The sequence below is a fragment of the Phascolarctos cinereus genome, unplaced genomic scaffold, assembly GCF_003287225.1.
Source record: "Phascolarctos cinereus isolate Bilbo 61053 unplaced genomic scaffold, phaCin_HiC Scaffold_4;HRSCAF=312, whole genome shotgun sequence".
Taxonomy (NCBI): Eukaryota; Metazoa; Chordata; class Mammalia; order Diprotodontia; family Phascolarctidae; genus Phascolarctos; species Phascolarctos cinereus.
In genome coordinates this window covers 654,547,154-654,566,617 of record NW_027555847.1, presented here as the reverse complement: position 1 = coordinate 654,566,617, position 19,464 = coordinate 654,547,154, and the positions used below count along the sequence as shown (strand labels likewise).

At 48.9% G+C, this 19,464-nt stretch overlaps 2 protein-coding genes across 2 annotated transcripts; one reads left to right on the top strand and one right to left on the bottom strand.

Annotated features, from left to right (window-relative positions):
- Positions 1–2,857: 2,857 nt before the first annotated feature.
- Positions 2,858–7,569, top strand: CYC1 (cytochrome c1). Its single transcript, XM_020995262.2, has 7 exons — positions 2,858–3,060; positions 5,291–5,487; positions 5,680–5,806; positions 6,042–6,199; positions 6,350–6,510; positions 6,979–7,079; positions 7,233–7,569. The coding sequence occupies exons 1-7, from the start codon at positions 2,947–2,949 to the stop codon at positions 7,335–7,337; spliced, it is 963 nt and encodes a 320-aa protein (XP_020850921.1). The 5' UTR covers positions 2,858–2,946; the 3' UTR covers positions 7,338–7,569.
- Positions 7,570–10,591: 3,022 nt separating this feature from the next.
- Positions 10,592–14,200, bottom strand: SHARPIN (SHANK associated RH domain interactor). The gene is made up of 9 exons (XM_020995250.2): positions 13,798–14,200; positions 13,491–13,672; positions 13,148–13,269; positions 12,769–12,910; positions 12,524–12,614; positions 12,251–12,419; positions 12,005–12,123; positions 10,928–11,056; positions 10,592–10,817 (listed from the first exon to the last, which is right to left on the bottom strand). Exons 1-9 carry the CDS (start codon positions 13,987–13,989, stop codon positions 10,731–10,733), a joined length of 1,233 nt encoding a protein of 410 aa, XP_020850909.1. The 5' UTR covers positions 13,990–14,200; the 3' UTR covers positions 10,592–10,730.
- Positions 14,201–19,464: the final 5,264 nt, after the last annotated feature.

The following is a 19,464-nucleotide window of genomic DNA, read 5'->3' as shown; positions in this document are numbered from 1 at the left end:
TTTGTTTATGCAAAACCTTTTTAATTTAATGTAATCGAAATTATCCATTTTATATCCCATAAAGCTCTTTATTTAATTTGGTCACAAATTCTTCTCTTATCCATAGATCTTACAGGTAAAATATTCCATGCTCCCCTAATTTGCTTATAATATCACTCTAAATCATGTACCTATTTGATCTTATTTTGGTATATGGTGACTTTGTTCCACTCTTCTCAGCAATTTTTGTCAAATAGTGAGTTCTTGTCCCAAAATCAAGGATTTTTGGATTTATCAAACACCAGATTACTATGGTCATTTACTACTGTGTTTTGTGTGCCTAATCTGATCTACCACTCTATTTGTTAGCCTGTGCTAGATTGTTTTGATGAGATCTAGTATTGCTAGGCCACCTTCCTTCACATTTTTAAAAATTAATTCTCTTGATATTCTTGACCTTTTGCTCTTCCAGATGAGTTTATTATTTTTTCTAGCATGTGATGAGGATGGGATCTGGACCCCAGAAAGGAAAAACTCTGGACTTTCCCACATGGTCAAATCTCTGATGTTCCCCTGAGGCTATAATCCCATCAACTAGCCTTTCATTGTGTTTTCACCCAATCTCCCAATTCTGTTACCCTTAACCTACTCTAGTCCTCCATTATCTTACCTCCCTATAGCTCCTTCCTACCCTTAATCCTATCCAGGCTCCACTCTCCCTTGGCCACTTGGTCCAGGTCCCTGGCATACTATTACCTCACAGTCTCCTCCCCCAAGACTACTTGGCCACTCCTAGATCCCTCCCATAGTCTTTCTGTATATAAGGTCCATCTTGTCTCCATTAAGGTGCTCGGATTCTTATAATCTAGCCACTGCTCAGATTTTTACAATCTAGCCAATAGCTCACATATGCTCAGATTCCTTAAGAGTCTACCCAATATGACGGATGTTCTAATAAAACTTGTCTTTGGCTGAAAGAAAGCTTGGGTCAAATTCTTTCAGGCAGGACTCGCATGTCGTGATCTTGGGGTCCCAGCACCCCTAAACCTCTAGACCTCATCATATAAAACAATTTTTTGCTAGTTTGATTTGTTATGGTAGAATAAGTAAATTAATTTAGGTAGAATTGTCATTTTTATTATATTGACTCAGCCTGGACAAACACAACCTGTGAGTCTGAGTTGCCTGAATAGGGACCGAGCTGGCCAGATCCAGTGGGGTAACTCAGCTCTTCATCCTTTCTCCCTCTCTCTCTACTTCACCTTTTCCCTCTCCTCTATGGGGTTTACTGGTTAGATTTCTTAAAAGATCAAGCCTTAAAACCAATTCACTCTGGAGCTTAGACAACAATAGGTCTCTGCCCAAGCACCACTTAATGGATGTTTTTTAGGCCCTTCTGGCTCACAGTGAATGTAAATAGTAATTGTTTCTCTTTTGGCCATCAACCCTGAGGGTCTTCCCCTCCCAGTTCATATTTGATCCTAGCAATAATGGATAGGGAGGTGATGTGATCAGATATTCACTTCAGAAAAATTCTTTCGGCAACTATATGAAGGATGGATTGAGTTGAGAAGAGGTTTGAGGTTGGGAGACCAAATAGGAGACTATTACAATAGGTATCCAAGTGAGGGGTGATGAGGGTATGAACTGTGGTACTGACCGTGTCATTGGAGAAGGGGGAATATAGTACCATAGATTTAGAGATGGAAGGAACTTAAGAAGCCCTCTAGTCCAACCCCCTCTTTTTATAGATATGTAAACTGAAGCCCAGGGAAGTTAAATGACTTGGTCATGGTCACACAGATGGTAAGCATTAGAAGCAAGATTTAAACCTGGGCCTTCTGACTCCAGGACCAAAGCTTGTTCCACTGCTGAGAGAGATCATGGAGGGAAAAAAAAAACCCAAGATTTGGAAACTGATCAGATATGTGGGAAGCATGAGAGTGAGGAATCAAAGATGGCAGCAAAGTTTCAAACACAGGTGACTGGAAGTATGGTGATGCCCTTGACAGGAATAAGGGTGGATTTGAGTGGAAAGATGAGTAATGGTCTCGACATGTTGAGTTTGAGATACTTATGAGAAATCCAGATTGAAATAGGCAAATGGTGATGTGAGGTTGGAGCTCAGGAGAAAATGAGATGGATATATAGATCTGGGATATAGGCATAGAGACAGTAATTGAACCCATAAGAGCTGATGAGGTCACCAAGTGAGAGTGTGAAGACGAGAGGACAGACAGGGCTTTGGGGGTGACTTTGAAGATGAATGATGGAAAGAGCAGTTAAAGAAGGAGCAGTTAAATAGATGGGAGAACTGAGAGAGAGAAGTTCCATGAAAACCCAAAGAAAGACAGTATCCAAGAAGAAAAAAACCGTGATCAATAATATCAAACGAGGCAGAAGGGTAACGTTCTATGGAAATGTCATCTTATTATTTTCTGCTCATTCCTTGAGGATGCTGGAGGGGCAATTCCTGCTTAGGTAAGGATTGAACTAGATGTTCTCCAAGGGCCCTCTCATCCATATTTTATTTCTGTGGTCTGAGGAAGGCAGGAAATACCACATTTCCGTATGCTGAGAAAAAGATGCCCGTTCCTATGACAACAGAAGAGGTCCATTCACCATCCGTCTATTTCCATGGAAACGGAGCGGTGGGCGGTGCTCCCTCCTGCAACTCCCTGTGGCGGTAGCGGCGCTCCAGGTTCCACTCACCTTGTACAGCCTTTGAGGCCTTATTCCTTGCGCAGGCGCACTTCTTCAGGACCCTGACTCCCCGCCCCCACCTGCTACCGTCCTCTCCCTGTGGCGCTGGGGTTGGGCCGTCTGGCCCCCGCCCTGCTCATTGAGGCCCCACCCCGTTGCGGAGGCCCGGGCTCGGCGGCGCGGCTCTCGCGAAGCTTCCTCTCTTTGGCCGGGGCCGCGGGGGCTCACGGGACGGCGGTGGCGGCGTTGTTGAGAAGGCCCGAGATGGCGGCGTCCGGGGCTGTGGGGCGCTTGTCAGTGCTGGGGCTTCCGCGCGCTCACAGCCGGGTCCTGCTGGGCGGTGCCAGGCCCGGGACTCTTGTGCTGCGGCTGCCTCAGGTGAGCGCGCACCGCCCCCTTCCCTCCTCGCCCCGTCCGGGCGCCCAGCCCGGCAGTCCCGGTGCGGCCGCCTGAAGGTCACGGCGCCGGGCGCGCGGCCTGGCCAGGCATCGGCCCGACGGTCTCGCAGCAAGGCTCCGGCGCTGCTCCGGGGTGCCCGCGCCGCAGTCCGGGCCGGGCTGGGCACCGTGTCCCCGCTCCCCGCCCCTCAGCTGGGGCCGGGCCAGGCAGCGTGTCCCTGCTCTGTAGCCCTGTCCCCGGCCTGGGGTCCCCACCCTGCAGCGCTGGCCCGATCCGCTCCTCCAAGGGTGCTGCTAGTCCAGGACCCTGTCAAGAGTAACAGCCCCAGCCCCAAGCACCCCCTTCCCCGGACCCCCATTCTCTCCCTCCCCAGGGTCGATTCCCTGTCCCCCGTGGGGCCCCCACCCCACCCTGCCCTTCCTTCCAGGGTTCTCTTGCCTGCCTTAGCTTCACCTTAAAATCCCCACTCCCTTGCCACAGGGGTCACCGTACAAGTCAAGCTTGAGGGCAGCCCCACCCTTTGGCCTAGGCTTTCCACGCATGACCCCCCACTCCCCTCCGTGACCTGTTTCTGTCCACTCTGAGTCTGTGTGGCCCCTTCCTAGGTTATTTTGGGGCCGCGGAGCCCCTAGGCTTGGGCTCATCTTCCTGGGTCCCTCTACCTTGGCATGGAACCTGAGGTGACCTTGGCCTGGGCTATGGGCTATGGGCTAGGGAGGGAAGCTGACACAAAGTACAAAGGAGGAGGGCTAAGCACTTGTAACTATCTCCAGCCCTGGATAATGCGTCTTCTCTAGGAACTGGGAAAGGGACGGTCTTGGGAAAGAGTGAGATCACGCCCCAGAGAATCCTTTCCAAAAGCCAGCAGTCTGATATGCGCTGGTCTGCCCTCTGTATAGGTGTAGGTCCTAGTTCTAACTTGGAGCTCCAGCCTTTAATCAGCCCCCAGAGCTGGCTGACTGGCTGTGGGGAAGTAGATTTTTGTTCTTGGATTGGTTTGTTTTCCGGTTCTTGTGGCCTGTGTCTGCCTACCCTGCTTCACTCAACATTTAGGGGTTGCTGAGGTCCACTCCCTTCCCTCATTCTCAACTGGATTCCTCCACCCTTGGCAATCCCCATATGGGGGACCTTGGCCTTGTATGGCAACTGGAGCTCCTGGGACCTGGAAGTGGGAGAAGGTGACTGAAGGTCTGCATTGCAAGAGAGAGGGGACCATCCTGTCTTCCATTCCTGCTGCCTTAGTGTGGAGAGAAGGGATGTATGTATTGCAGCAGGAGGAAGAGAGGTTAGACCACCGATGAGATGTGTAGCTTCTTAATAGGCAGTAAGATTTGTATGGTCCTTTAAAGGAGGATTTGTCTAGAAACAGAAGGACCTGGCTGAGTTGTCTCTCCTGACTGAGTTGTCCTCCTAAGTATCCTGCTCACAGGGGCATGGAGGCATTTGTATACCTGTACTCTGTACAGTGGTCCTCTCCACTTGTAGTGTCTGGGCATGACCTCAGCCTGTTGTGGTCTAGCTACCTTTGACCTTGAGCTTCTGACCTTTCCCAAGAGATCCATCTGAATCCCTCTTCCCATGTTTCCCTTCTTTCTCTAAACCTCCTCTTAAAATTCATTCCTTATCTAAGGCAGGGTTAGGTCAACCCTGGGGGCTGGTCTCCACCTTGGATTGAAAGAAAAAGGTGGGGGATGGTCACCGTTTCTGTTTCTGAGGGGAGGAGAATGGAGCCCTAGGCTCTGTTGAAAATGGTTTTCCTCTTCCCCCAGTTAGGATGGGTAAAATAAGTCTTAGACCTGGAAAGTACCTCAACCATATGGGAATATTGTAGGATCTGAGCTAGAAAAAACAACTTTAGGGATCATTTTTTTACTGATAAGAAAACTGAGGACCAAAACAGTTAATGAATGGACTTGCTTACTAAGTATACAGTCACAGTGGCTAAGACCTGATTTTTCCCCACTATTCTTCCCTTGGGAGACTAGGGGTGGGAGGGGTGAGGGGTGAGGTCTGCAGTTCATTTGGCTATATATAAACACCTGTACTTTGGGGATGTGGGCTTTGTAATAAGCAGGGCAGGGGAGGTGGGCTGTAAATTAATTGGAGCCTTGTAGACTTCTGGGAATGAGAAGGGAACCTTTAAGCGCTGAGCTGATGAGAGCCCTGAGTGAGGATGGCATGAGTGCTGAGCTGAGTGGATACCTTGCAGGCTGCCACAATGTCATCATTCTCAAACCTCTCGAGGGGCCGGAAAGTCATGCTATCAGCCCTGGGCATGCTGGCGGCGGGAGGTGCAGGGCTTGCCGTGGCCTTGCATACTGCTGTAGGTGCCAGTGACCTAGAGCTACACCCACCAAGTTACCCCTGGTCTCACCAAGGCTACTTCTCCTCCTTCGACCATGGCAGGTAGGGCTAGGATTTTGCTATTGAATCCTGTGGAATTTAAGTTAGTGGGTAGAACTTTCTGAAAGGGTGGGGTGGGAGGTGGTAGAATGGGGGACAAAGTGAGCTGGCTACCCGTGAGTGTGTATGTGTGTATGCATTTGTAGTGGAGGGTTACTTGAGGCTTCCCTGAGTTCTCTGTCTCTTCCACTCTAGCATTCGCCGGGGCTTCCAGGTGTATAAGCAGGTGTGCTCTTCCTGCCACAGCATGGACTACTTGGCTTATCGCCATTTGGTGGGTGTGTGCTACACTGAATCAGAAGCCAAGGCCTTGGCAGAGGAGGTAAGGAAGATGTGACTGTATCAGAGCAGAGGTCCAGGTCCTGAGAGACTGAGATCGATCAATAGAACAGAAATGGGCTGGGAGGGCTCTTTGAAGGGGATGTATAGGAGAGAGGGTCTATGCCTGGGCTGTCACCAGGGAGTCTTTGGGGAATTTGGGAAAAGGGGGTTGGGTGCCTGGGGATAACCTATACCTTAAATAGCTTGGTGACTGAGGGACAATGTCTGGATTCTAGGTAGAGGTTCAGGATGGCCCTAATGAAGATGGAGAGATGTTCATGAGGCCAGGGAAGCTTTCTGACTATTTCCCCAAGCCTTACCCTAACCCTGAGGCTGCTCGGGCTGCCAACAATGGGGCGCTACCCCCTGACCTCAGCTACATCATTCGAGCCAGGTACTGCAATCTTTTTTTTTTTTACACCAGTCATTGGGAGCTGAGCTAGGTCCTGGACTTAAAGGACCCCAGTGGGTAAGTCAGGAGCCTGCATATAAGCATGGGGTTGGGAAGATTGTAGTTAGTACTTACTACTGTCTCCTGGACCAGGCACGGCCGTGAAGATTATGTCTTTTCCCTGCTCACGGGATACTGTGACCCACCTGCTGGAGTCTCCCTTCGAGAAGGTCTTTACTTCAATGCCTACTTCCCTGGCCAGGCCATTGCCATGGCTCCTCCTATCTATGATGAGGTCCTTGAGTATGATGATGGTGAGTTTCATACTGCCCCCGTCCTCCGTGTCTTCTATTCCTTTCCCCTACCCACTCTGTCCTATTCTTAGATCATCTCCCTCCTTTCCCATTCCCCACTAGTCCTAGTCCTCTTCTCCCATACCTTATTTACGTACTAGCTGTGTGACCTTGGGCAATTCCCTTGCCCTTCTGAGCCCATTTCCTCATGTATAAAAAACGAAGGTGTTGAGCTATACATTCTAAGGCCTCTTCTGGCTTTGAACTCTATGATCCTTCCTTCTCTCCCTATTTTCTGTTATCAGGGCTGAAGTGGAAGCTCAAGGCCCTTGCAAGAGGCTTTGCCTGACCCACAAAGTCCTGTCACCCCATCACCTGTCCCCATGGTCCCATTGCTCTGAGCCCAGTCTCTTCAGTGGTCTGGGCTGTAGTAGTAAATCTTGTTGGTGAGGCTTTGTCTTCATCGAGTCATTCTTCTGGGCCCCACAGGTACACCAGCCACTATGTCACAGGTAGCAAAGGACGTGTGTACCTTCCTGCGTTGGGCATCTGAACCAGAGCACGATCGTCGCAAACTCATGGGGCTCAAGGTGATAAGGGCCTGGAAGAGGCTAGGGTGGGAGGAGGAGGTTTGGGGGGCAAGGAGAGGGAGAAAGGAAAGGGTGGGGTGTTGGGACAAGAAGTCCTCAGCCTGTAGAGGGAGGGGAGTTCCTCCCTGAGCTCTCTGAGGTCTTCTTCCCCAGATGCTGCTAATGTTTGCTTTGCTGATCCCCCTCACCTACGCCATGCATAGACACAAGTGGTCAGTGCTGAAGAGTCGGAAGCTGGCATACCGGCCCCCTAAGTGACTTCACCTTGACGTGGACATCTTCCTCCACTATTGGGCTTGATTCACTTCAGCTCAACCTGGCACATCTCATCCTGCAGGCATGGTCAGTCTGGCCATCAGGTCCAGCCCAGTCTGACCACTCCTCTTGGATGGGTAAGGGTGGGTGTAGGGCAGAAGAACTGGCTTTGCCCCACCAGCACTGCCAGCCGCCTCCTCCCCCCACCAGAAATAAATTAAGTTTCTCAATGTGACTGTTTGAATGGCTAAATGAGGAGACTGAATAGGGCCAGGTCAAGGTAGCTAGCTTGAAGTTAAGCTCTTCAGAAAACTGGGTGTTAATAGGTTTTAGGTGCCCTCAGGAATGAGGAATAGGATATGCCTGTGCTCCTCTGAAGCAGTTTAGATATTTGTAAATTAGGGTTTAGGCAGGCCTAATCTGTCATCCTGTAGTAGCAGGGACTTGATGCAGAGGGAGGGACCAAGGAGGATCAGTTACCAATCTCTTCATTTGTAGAGGTCCTCAGTTGATTTGCTCCAGGTCACGCTGTTAGCATCAGAAGCAGAGAAGGAAATGTTTGGGTTTGTAGGGGGAGTCTGGGGAGGGCATTGTGATAGACCTGAACTTCCTTGTGTTCCCTGAGGCACTTTCCCTGTTGTCCCACCTTCTGAAGAGGCCCTTAAAATCCCTCCTTCCTTTCTGTCATCCTTGATGATATTTACTAGGGAGGAGGGATGACAGGACACAGAGGTTTATGTTGCCTATAATCTGAACAAAAAGGTGCCCTCGTTGAGCTGTAGGTTTGGGTGCCCCAGAATCAGGTGGAGTTTTGCCTATCCTCTTATCTTGCTCTTCCCTATCCCTCTCTCCCTCACCCCTCAATAAATACACAGTATCAGAGGTGCTACAAAAAGAAACATTTACACACACACACACACACAGAGGTAAGTTTTGATGACAAATGTCTCTAGTTCCTTCTTGCTCTCCTCTCCCCCAAAAGCCTAGAATGGACTGTCCGACCTTTCCCAAATGCTGAAATGCCTGCTTTCCATGGCATGTTTCTCTCTGTAGAACTTTTAGGACACCTTTCTCCTTAGCCATTTCTCCCTACCACTCCCCACTCTAAATCCTTCAGTGAAAATGATTTCCCTCAAGTTCCTCTTAGAGCATCTTTCTTCTTGGTATTTGGTATCTTGCTCATGTGTGTGTGCGGAGGGGGGGAGTATTTGGGATCTTGCTCTTGTGTGTGTCCCCTTTGTACTGTGTCATAAGGTCCTTGACAGGATGGCAGTGCCTTGTGTACAGGTGTGGTTGTAGAATGCATGAACTAAGGGAAGGAGAGGAGATGTGCAAGTTACAGGGCCAGTCTCCTAAGAACCAATCCCTTAGCCCCCACTGACCCACACAGATTTTATTAAAATAGAACCTCCACACTTTACCCCCTCTGACTCTAGAACTTCATTCCACCATCTCATCTCCTTCATGCCTCTTCAGTTTCTCCTTCCATTGGCTCCTGCAAACACATCTTCCTAAACCTGAAAAAACCCTTTATACTTACACTCAATTTGCTTCTATTTTCAAAGCTAATATATATGAAAATAACTGGCAAACCAACTACCCTGGGAGGTAGGTACTGTTATTAGCTCCATTTTACAGATGAAGACACTGAGGCAGACATTTGATCTTCCTGACTCCAAAGCCAACGCTATTCACTGCACCACCCAGCTCCCTCTAAGGAAATGCCTGATAATTCTGTTTCCTTAGCATTCCCTCTCTTGTCATCTGGCTTGCATCACAAGTTTCTGCTGAAACTGCTCTCTCAAAGACTGCCAATGATTTCAATCACATAATCTAAAGGCCTCTATTTAGACCTCATTCTCCTTGATTTCTCTGTATTATTTTATAATGCTGCATTTTGCATAGTCAGTCTACTGTTTCTTCTCTGACTCTGGGATTCTTTAAAGTGAGCGTTTCCCAGGTAACTTTCCATGGCTTTCTTCTCTCTCTACACTCTATTAAGCAATTTTAATGATTTCTATGTAGATGATAAGGCTAGGTGGTGAAATGGATAGAATGCAGGCCCTGGAGTTAGGACCACCTGAGTTCAAATCTGTCCTCAGACACTAGCTATGTGACCCTGGGCAAGTCACTTAACTCTGCCTCAGTTTCTTCTTCTGTAAAGTGAGCTGGAGAAGGAACTAGCCAACCACTCCAGTATCTTTGCCAAGAAAACCCCAAATGAGGTCATAAAGTCAGACATGACTAATTAATAAAACATCAACAAATATCAGCCGTGCCCCAAGCTATATTTCTAGTTCTGAATTTCTGTGCTCCAGCCAGGACATCTCTACTATGGATGTTCTACCAGAACATCAAATTAAACATCTCCAAGACTAGGTTTATTTTTCCCCACTAGGAGAACATGTTTTATTCATCCGGTCCCTATACGTCTTGTTGGTTATCTCTTTTCTTCACCCCTTCATATCTAACCAGTTGCCAAGTCCTGTCAGTTCCATCTTAATATCTCACACCCATCACACTGGCCTGGGCTCTCGTGATTACTTGCCTAGACCATTCACAATTACCTTAAGTAGATCTCCCTGACTCCACTCTACACCCATGCTGCCAAGTGAATCTTCTTCGGTAAAAAGCACATCACATCAGTCCTGCTGCAGACTCCCAGTAGCCACCTCTACGAGAGCCTCCTGAGGGAAGTTGAAATTTCATATCCTGGCATTCAAGGCCCTCTAAACTTGCTATTCCCCCCCCCTTCCAGCCTCATTTTAATATTTACTTCCCTGGCATTATTCCATCCAAACTGCACAATTCTCAAATCCTACACATTCCCACCTCTGAGCTTCTGCTACCCCACAAACCTCTGCATGGTGGATTTTTGGCCATCCTCTTTTAAAAAGCCCAAGACTCCACTCTTCCAGGAAGCCTATTCTCATCCATATGCCCCCTCAAAAAAAAAATTTACTCCTAACTCTTCTGACTTGACCAAACACCTTGGTTTTCATCTCTAAGGAACTCAGGTAATGTTTATTACAGTCCTGCATTTTTATTCCCTTCTTGGCCTATTGAGTTCTCTGATAGGCAGGGATCCTGTGGAGATGTGAAGATGGTATTGACCTCAGGAGGTGGTAAACACTGCAGGTGTTCAATAAATGAATGTTTGCTGAACTGAACCGATAGCTTCCCAGTGTGTTTAGGGGAGAATCTCAATCATAGGAGCCTGGCTTGGATAATGGATGTAAAAGTGCTTTTACACAGTCTTCTCCAAACATGATGGCTTGTTTTTATTATAGTCCAATTTCCATCCTATTGTCCATCCAGGATTAAGTGGATAAGTCCCTTTCAGACTTCCCTCCATCCTATAACTTAGCCCCAGTCTGTCAGGTTGACCTTACTGGGTCAGGAAAATTCGCTTGACAGGTGAAGGAAGGCATCTAGGGACCCGATGCTGGGGGGAATGGTCACGTCCTCTCCCCTCCTTGTAATCTGAGGAGGAAACACTGGAGATCAGTTCTTGTCCTTAGCATACAAGACTTTATAATGTTCACTGAATTCATGAATTAATGACCGATCCTCAACACTTTCCCCACCCTTACCTTTGGGGGCTGTTGAGCAGAAGCTTCTGGTTGGGGGCTTCGGAAAACTGGTTGTTCGGTGCTGCACATTTCGCACCCTGGTCGCCCAGGAACATTGATGAAGGTGCAAGAAGGGCAGGACCAGCCGACCTGGGAGGAGGACAGATAAGTTCAGGGATCAATTTTTCAACCACCCTTTCTCAAGCCCTGAGATTTGGTATGTTAGGTACTTTATAACAGCCCTCCCATGGGGCAGTGAAGAGAACCCTGTACTAGATTATGAGTCGAGTCTGGATTTAAGAGCCACTTCTGGCAGGGGATAACAGTGGGGGCAAATAAGATGCAGAGTCTTGGAATCGAGAGTTATTTTGTTGTTTTTCAGTCACATCTGACTTTCTGTGACCCCATGTGGGGTTTTCTTAGTAGAGCTAGTAAGTGGCTTGCCATTTGCTTCTCCAGCTCAGTTTACCAATGAGGAACTGAAGCAAACAGGTTTAAGTAACTGGCGCAGGGTCACGCCGTAGTAAGTGTCTGAGGATGGATTTGAACTCATGAAGATAAATGTTCCTGATTCCAAGCCCAGTGCTCTAACCACTCTGCCATCTAGCTGCCCTGGAATCAGGAAGACCGGAATTCAAATGCAGCCTCAGACACTTAACTACCTGTGTGACCCTGGGCAAGTCACTTAAACCTCTGTCTCCCTTTCCTCATCTATAAAGTGGAAAGACTAACAGCACCAACTTCCCAGGATAGCTGTAAAGAGAAAATGACATGTTTGTAAAGTCGCTCCTCTGTACAACTGGGATGGAATTAGGTGATCTCCAAGGAAGGAGCCTTCCAGCTCTGTCAGTCTGTAGCTAGTACACAGCAGGTGCTTACAGAGTGAACAGAACCAATGTCCATTTTTTCATCATATTCTTCCCCAAAACCTGGGAGAGGTATGTGGGGATGCTGAGGGTATGGAGTGGAGATAAGGCAGGACAGAGGTCGGTTAACCCCTCTGACAGATGGAGAAACTGATTTTCTTGGGACTTTCTGACCAATCCTATTCCCCATCCACCCTTCAGGCTGGGAAACATTTTCACATGATATACTCACTTGCAGGCATCCAGAAGGGTTGGTGGGGGCTGGACTCGAGGCTTGGGGAAGCCCTGGTTGCTGGGCGAGGAGGGAGCTGATCTCCCCATTTGACTTCTTGCTGGCCTCTAGTCCTCGGCCTATATCAAAGAGTGGGTTAGGAGGCAGAAAGGAGTACTCTGCCCCCCCCACAACTTCACCTTTTAGACTGATCCCCAAACCTAGCCCTGACTGCTTTGCCATCCCCTTTCTGATGCTGTCACTGACCTGGAGGCCGAGCACTGTGAGGTCCAGGGGGCCCAGAAAGCAGGTAGAGGAAGGCGGGGTCTCCATCCCTCTGCACCCCGTAGGAGGCCAAGCTCCTCTCGGGCACACACAAACATCGGCCTATCACCCAGCGCTGTACCCGAGGTGGGAAGCCGTATTCTTTGAACACCTATGGTACAGAACAGCCCAAGTCACAAGGTCCCTCATCCCTGTGGGGATTTGAGATAACAACCTGCCCCCCTTTCCCTTCCCCAAGGCCTCTGCCACTCTCACCTGTTCTTGCAGGGCTGCTATTGTGCTGTGAGGATGAACCCGGAGGGAGATGTGAGCTGATGATGCTGCATCCTCCACTGTGACCTGCACCCTGGACCAACAGATGAACCGATGGAAGAATGGATGGACGGACACCTTGGTGGCCTGGGGATCTGCCCAGAGATCTCCCAGACATTTGGCAATGATCCCCACTAAAGCCTTGGTCGGGATGGGATTGGTGTTGGCCAAAGAAAGAAGGCTCTCACCTGATGGGACCTGAAGGGAAGCAGCTCTCCTGCAGTAGGATGCTGAGAGGCACTTGCCTCTGAGCCAGGGCAGCTGCGGCTTGAGCTGCTCCCTGTTCATCTCCCCCACAGATGGCCTGGGTCAGACGGTTTGCCAGCTCCTCTGCCAGGGACAGGGGGACAGAGGGACACAGGGAGGGTATGTGAGAGTGCTCAGCTTACCTAAAGACTGACTGTCTTCCAGTCCAAGCCCCTCAGCCCTATCCTGCCCTCCCTTCCTCAGTCTCCGGGCCACCCTTTCTTCCCTCCTTATCCTCACACTCTCTTTCCTGTCCCAACCTAACACCGCCCCCCGCCCCCGTCATTCAGTCTCGAAATGAGAACCACAGTCCAACCTCACCTTTCTCAGAAAAATCCTGGGGGCTCCACAGGGACTCAGCCTCAGAAGCTGGAGGTGGTGTGGAGATACTAGGGGGCAGAATGCCTGGGGCAGGGGCTGACGCAGGGCTGGCAACAGCTGAGAGAGAAGATATGGGACGAGACAAGCAATTTCTTACAAAACTGCTGACCCTGCATGTATATTCCCAGGCCCCAGGGGTATGAACCCATCCCCCGTGACTAGTCAGTCATCTTCTGTGACCCAATCTGATGTGATCTCATACCCAAGCACTTCCCAGTTTCTGTGACTCTGTCCCCACTGCCAGTTCTACCCTTGACTTCCATAAGCCTGAACAGACCTGTGCCCCCCGAGGGCAGGATCCCGAGCTCTCTCCAGCAGGGCACTCCAGCGCTGGGCGTCTTGAGTATCGCGGAAGCACAGCGTCAGAACACCTGGCCCGGACCCCTCCTTAGGTGGCTGGAGCTCCAGCTCACAGGGACTACGGCTGGTGCAGGCCACGGATTCCAAGGGCCACTGAAAGCCCTCCTGGGTGGGCAACCACGGCAAGCACGCAGCTCAGTTCAGTGCCCGAGCTCGTCCTGGCTCAGCTACTTCTGCCCCCCACCTCCCACCCCCGGCCTCTCTCCCTCCTAGCCCCAGGGTGCACTCACCCCGGGGGGGCTCCCGGAGCCCTGTAGCTCCAGGCGGAAGTGGCCCGGCCTCGACGCCTCCGCGCTCAGCTGCAGCCGCCACTGCCCGTCAAGCCCTGGCCCGGGTCCCAGGCCCCGCACCTCCACAACCACCGCAGTCTCCTCGAGCGGGGCCTCCTCCCCCTCCTCGCCCCCGCCTGCAGGCGGCGCCATCACCCCGGCCCGCCCGGGGCCCAGGCAAAGCCGCGCGCCGGCCTAGGCCAGGGGGCGGAGGAGCGAATGGTCAAAGCCACCCGCAGAGACCGGGCTGTACCAGGTGTAGTAAGGCGGGGAGGGGGGGGAGGAAAGGGCTGGGAGGATTCCACCACTAATCCGCGGGGGGGTGGGCGGACTGAGCCAGCGTCGGGCCTCTTCTCCAGAAGGAGCTTGAGAAGGACTATACCAATAATGGGGATGGAGGGGGAAGCCGAGGCGGGCTGTACCACTGAAGGGAGGGTGACCAGGGCACCTGGGAAGCGAAGGTGGTGTGTGTGTGTGGGGGGGCCGGAAACAGACGCCACTTTGCTGCATCTAAATTTCCCAGCTTTTGTGTGAAGGGCTAATAACAACAGCAGCAGCAGCAACATAATAATAAAGGCTGAGCGACTTGTCCAGGGTCACAGAGCTAAGTATGTAAAGTAGAATTTGAACTCAGGTCTTCCTGTTGCCTGGTCTATAGCTCTGCCCCTTGTGCCCCCTAGCACTAGTGGATCCCAGTGTCCAGACTCTGACATCTTACCTGCGTGACCTTGGGGGCGTTCGTTTCGTTACCTGTACGTAAACTTCGGTCGCAGTTGTTTCCCCTCCAAGGTTTCTTGGATTCGCGGCAGGAGGTCTCCCGTGGAGTGACCCAGGATTCTGTACTCCGCCCTGTGTGCTTCATAGTTTCATCACAGACTTGGACAAAGGCAGGGATGGTCTCCTCATCAGATCTGAAGATGACCCCAAGTGGGGAGAAAAATGAACCAGGATCTAAAAATAACTTGACAGGCTACAGCATTGGGCTGAATCTATTAAGAATACAATTCAGTAGGGGTAAGTGGAAAGGTTTACACTAGGGTTCAAAAATGACCATCCCCAGTACCGAATTATGGGAGGTATGATGAGGCATCTGTGAGCCTGAAGATCTGGAGGTTTCAGGGGACCACAAGCCTAATATAAGTTGGCAGTGAATTGTGGTGGCCTAAAAGGCTAATTTAGGCCTCGGCTGCATTAAGAAAGGCCTGTGGCCTCCAGGAATAAGGAGGGGAGGGAGATTCCTTTGTACTCTGACCTGGTCAAAGTATTGTGTTTAGTTCTGGCGCCCCACGGTGTAAAAAGGTCATCCCTAAGCTGGAATGTCCAAAGGAGAGGCAGCCAGTAGGGTCCAGAACCGTGAGTCCATGCAACATGAAGATCGCTTGAAGAAAGATCACTGGGCTTGCACCGTGACTGGCAGATGAGTGAGCGCTTACTACCAAATCCTCATTGAGCAGCTGATTACTGATTGACGGAGAGGTGAAGACTCATCCAAGAGGAAGGCTTGGTTTGTCCTCTTTGTTCCCAGAGGGCCGAACTGGGAGCAAAAGGTTTCAAAGAGACCAGTGCGTTTCCATGTCAGGACAAACTTCCTGATGGAGCTGACTGAGGCTGGAGTGGGTGGGCCGCCCATCCGAGGAGTGCTGGCTTCCCCACCACTGGAGATCGGCCAGCAAAGGCTAGCTGGCCACTCGCATGTTACGGTGGCTGTTTCTTTCCATCGTGGGTTGGACTGAATGGCTGCTAAAATCCCAGCTCTCCCGTTCTTGCCCAAGGTCACTGGAATGCCCTCGTATAAGATGGAGATTTTTTAAATCACCAGGCTTTCCAAAAGAGAGGGGTGCTAAAGAGAAACACTGAAGACCTCGATGTGACTCCTGACCACACACCCTCTAGTGACTCAGCCATGAGGTCAGCTGCTTCACCCACTTGGGAATTAGAAACACACGGAAGAGCCCATGGAGAGGCATCGGGTGGTTATTACTGTAGTAGCCAGAAGGCAGGATGTCAGGAGACTACCCTGCATGTCGTACCTTTGGACCAAAATGTTACGTGCGGGGGATCCCGTAACAAAGTCTTAAGGACTGAGTGGGAGGAGCTGAGACTCCAGGAGGTGCCGTGGAGGGGACAGTGCTCCAGAACCTTGTCCATTTCAGTTCTGCTTTAATAAATGTACTCTGATATACACACATATATGTTTTTATATGTACATGTATATAGATGGCACACACACGTATGTCTGTGTGAGAGAAAGTAATCCTTGTAGGACTATGTATGAATGTGATTCCGTTCTGTCTTCAACAGCAGATTTCCCCTTCCATCATCCCCACCCTCACTTATCTTCAGTCTTTTCCTGTCTATTAGCTGCTACTGTCATTGCATACAAACATGCACGTCTCTCCCACATCCTCAAAAAAGTCCTCACTTGGTCCCGTCTGTCCTTACTAGTGATTATCTCATATCTCTCCAACCTTGTATGGCTAAATTCCTTGAGAAGGCCATCTATGTTCAATTCCTCTACCTCCTTTCCTCTTACTTTCATTTTAACTTTCCATAGTCTGACTTTTGACTTCATCATTCAAACAAAACTGCTCTCTCCAAAGTTATGAACAATTTCTGAATTGCCAAATCGAATGGCCTTTTTCCAATCTTTATTCTTGACCTTTCTGCAGCCATCACCCTCTTCTCTTTGATATTTTACTCTCTCCGGGTTTTCATGACATTATCCTCTCCTCACCACTCCTTCTCACTCTCCTTTGCCAGCATCTTTATTCAGGTCATTCCTGCTAACCGTGGGTGTTCCCAAGGGTCCTGTCCAAAGGATCCTCTTTTCTCCCTCTATATTATCTTGCTTGATCTTATCAACTCTCATGGATTCAATTATCATCTCTGAGTTGATGGTTCTCAGATCTAGTTATCTAGCTCCAACCTCACTGACCCTCCAGACTCTCATCTCCAACTGCAACCTCCAACTGGATGTCCCACAGACATCTTAAACTCCACACGTCCAAAACTAAACTCGTTCTCCCCAAACTTTCCCCTCTCCCTAACTTCCCTATTACTGCCTAGGGCACCCCCAGGCGTCCTGGTCCTCCAAGCTGAAAACCTAGGTGTCATCATCACCTCCTCATTCTCTCCCTACCTCTCCCTACCCCTTTTCCAACCTGTTGCCATGGCCTGTCGATTTCCTCTTCATAACATCTCTTCTACATGCCCCCTTCTATCCTCTGACATTGTCACCATCCTAGTGCAGGCCCTCATCCCCTTATGCCTGGACCACTGATGTTTCCCCACTCCAGTACATCCCCCATTCAACTGCCAGAGTGATCTTCCCAAAGCTCAGGTCTGACCATGTCACTCTCCTATTTCATTAATACTAATAATAATATTTTTATAGTACTTACTCTGTACCAGGAACATCGCTAAGCACCTTACAAGTTACGTCATTTGATCCTCATAAAAACCCTGAGAGGTAGGTGATTTATTATCCCCATGTTACAGATGAGGGAACTGAGGCAAACAGAGGTTAAGTGACTTGCCCGGTAGTAAGTATCTGAGGCTGGATTTGTGAAGTCAGGTCTTCCTAACTCCAGGCCTGATGCTCTGTCTTTTTTGGCAGGGTCAGGGAGGGGGCAATGACAATTTTTTTAGTATTTTATTTTTCCCCAGTTACATGTAAAAACAATTTTTAACATTTGCTTTTTAAACTTTTAAACTTTTTTTAAACTTCCAAATTTTCTCCCTTCCTCCCTCCCCACCCCCCACACCCACTGAGAAGGCAAGCAATTTGATATAGATTATACATGTGTAGTCATGTAAAACACGTCCATGATAGTCATGCTGTGAAAGAAAACATAGACAAAAAAAAAAACCTCAAGAAAAATAAGATGAAAAAAAGTTTTGGGGCAGCTAGGTGGCACAGTGGATAGAGCACCAGTCCTGAATTCAGGAGGACCTGAGTTCAAATCAGGCCTCAGACCAAACACTTGACACTTACTACCTGTGTGACCCTGGGCAAGTCACTTAATCCCGATTGCCTTAAAAAAAAAAGTTGCTTCAATCTGTATTCAGACACCATCAGTTTTTTCTCTGGGGATGAATAGCATTTTTCATCATAAGTCTTTCAGAGTCATCTTGGATCGTTGTATTGCAGAGAATAGCTAAGTCATTCACAGCTGATCATCTTACAATATTGCTGTTACTTTGTACTTAGTCCATTTCATTTTGCATCAGTCCACGTTAAGTCCAGGTTTTTCTGAAATCATCCTGCTCATCATTTCTTATAGTACAATAGTATTCCAGCATAATCACATACCACAACTTGTTCAGCCATTCTCCAATGGATGGGCATCCCCTCGGTTTCTAATTCTTTATCCCTAGAAAAGAGCTGCTATAAATATTTTTGTACACATAGGTCCTTTTCCTTTTTTTTTTTTAATCTCTTTTGGGATACAGACCTAGTAGTGGTATTGCTAGGTTAAAGGGTATGCCTGGTTTTATAGCCCTTTGGGCATAGTTCCAAATTGCTCTCCAGAACAGTTGGATCAGTTCACAACTCCCCTGGTGCTTTATCTACTGTGCCACCTCAATAAACTCCAGTTTTATCTCTATCTCCTACAGGATCAAATATAAAAGTCCTTAATAAACTTGTCCTCCTGCACACACATCAGTCGGTCTTCTTACACATTACATCACTCTCCATCATGGGCCCTGAGATCCAGGGACACTGGCCTCCTTACTCTTTCTTGAACAAGATGACTCCATCTTGGGATCTAGGTGGCGCAGTAGATAGAGCACCAGCCCTGGAGTCAGGAGGACCTGAGTTCAAATCCGACCTTAGACACTTGATACTTAACTAGCTGTGTGACCCTGGGCAAGTCACTTAACCCTACTGCCTAACAAAAAAACAAAAGATGACTCCATCTCCTTATTCAGGGTATTTTCACTGGTTATCTTCACTGCATGGAATGCTTTCCCTCATCTCCACCTCCTGGCTTCCCTGGTTTCTGTTTAGTCCCAACCCTTCCTAATTCTAGTGCCTTCTCTCTGTTGGTTATTTCCAACTTAACCTGTACGTATCTTGTTTGTACGTGGTTGTTGGCATATGATCTCTCCCATTTGATTGTGCGCTCCTTGAGGGCAGGGACTGTTTTTTTACCTTTCTATACAGAGCAGACCCTTAATAAATGTTTGTTGACTGACCAGCTGATTAGAATCTCAATTGGATAGGGGCCAAACTATGAGGTATTTATGAATTATCACTTAAGTTATTCACATCCCTAGATAGTTACTGGAAAAGCTAAGGATGGCAAAAATTAGGGATCTCATGATTCTATGGGGAGCAAGGTGGTATAACTCAAGCTTTGAGCACTCTCTACTGGCTTCATCTAGATATAGCTAACCACCAATGATACAGGTTTGTTCACTGAAGTCATCCAATGACTTCAAAGCCCTCTTGCACAAGTTTAGGAGAATCTAGAGTACCTAGATCATAGGAAATAGGTCATCAGTGAACCTCTAGAAAAGGAAAGGTGATTATAATAGCCAGCATAGCTTCACCAAGAACAGGCCATGCTCTGTGGGTGTGGAATATTGTATATACTCTCAAATTGCTGGTTTTGCTGAATTATT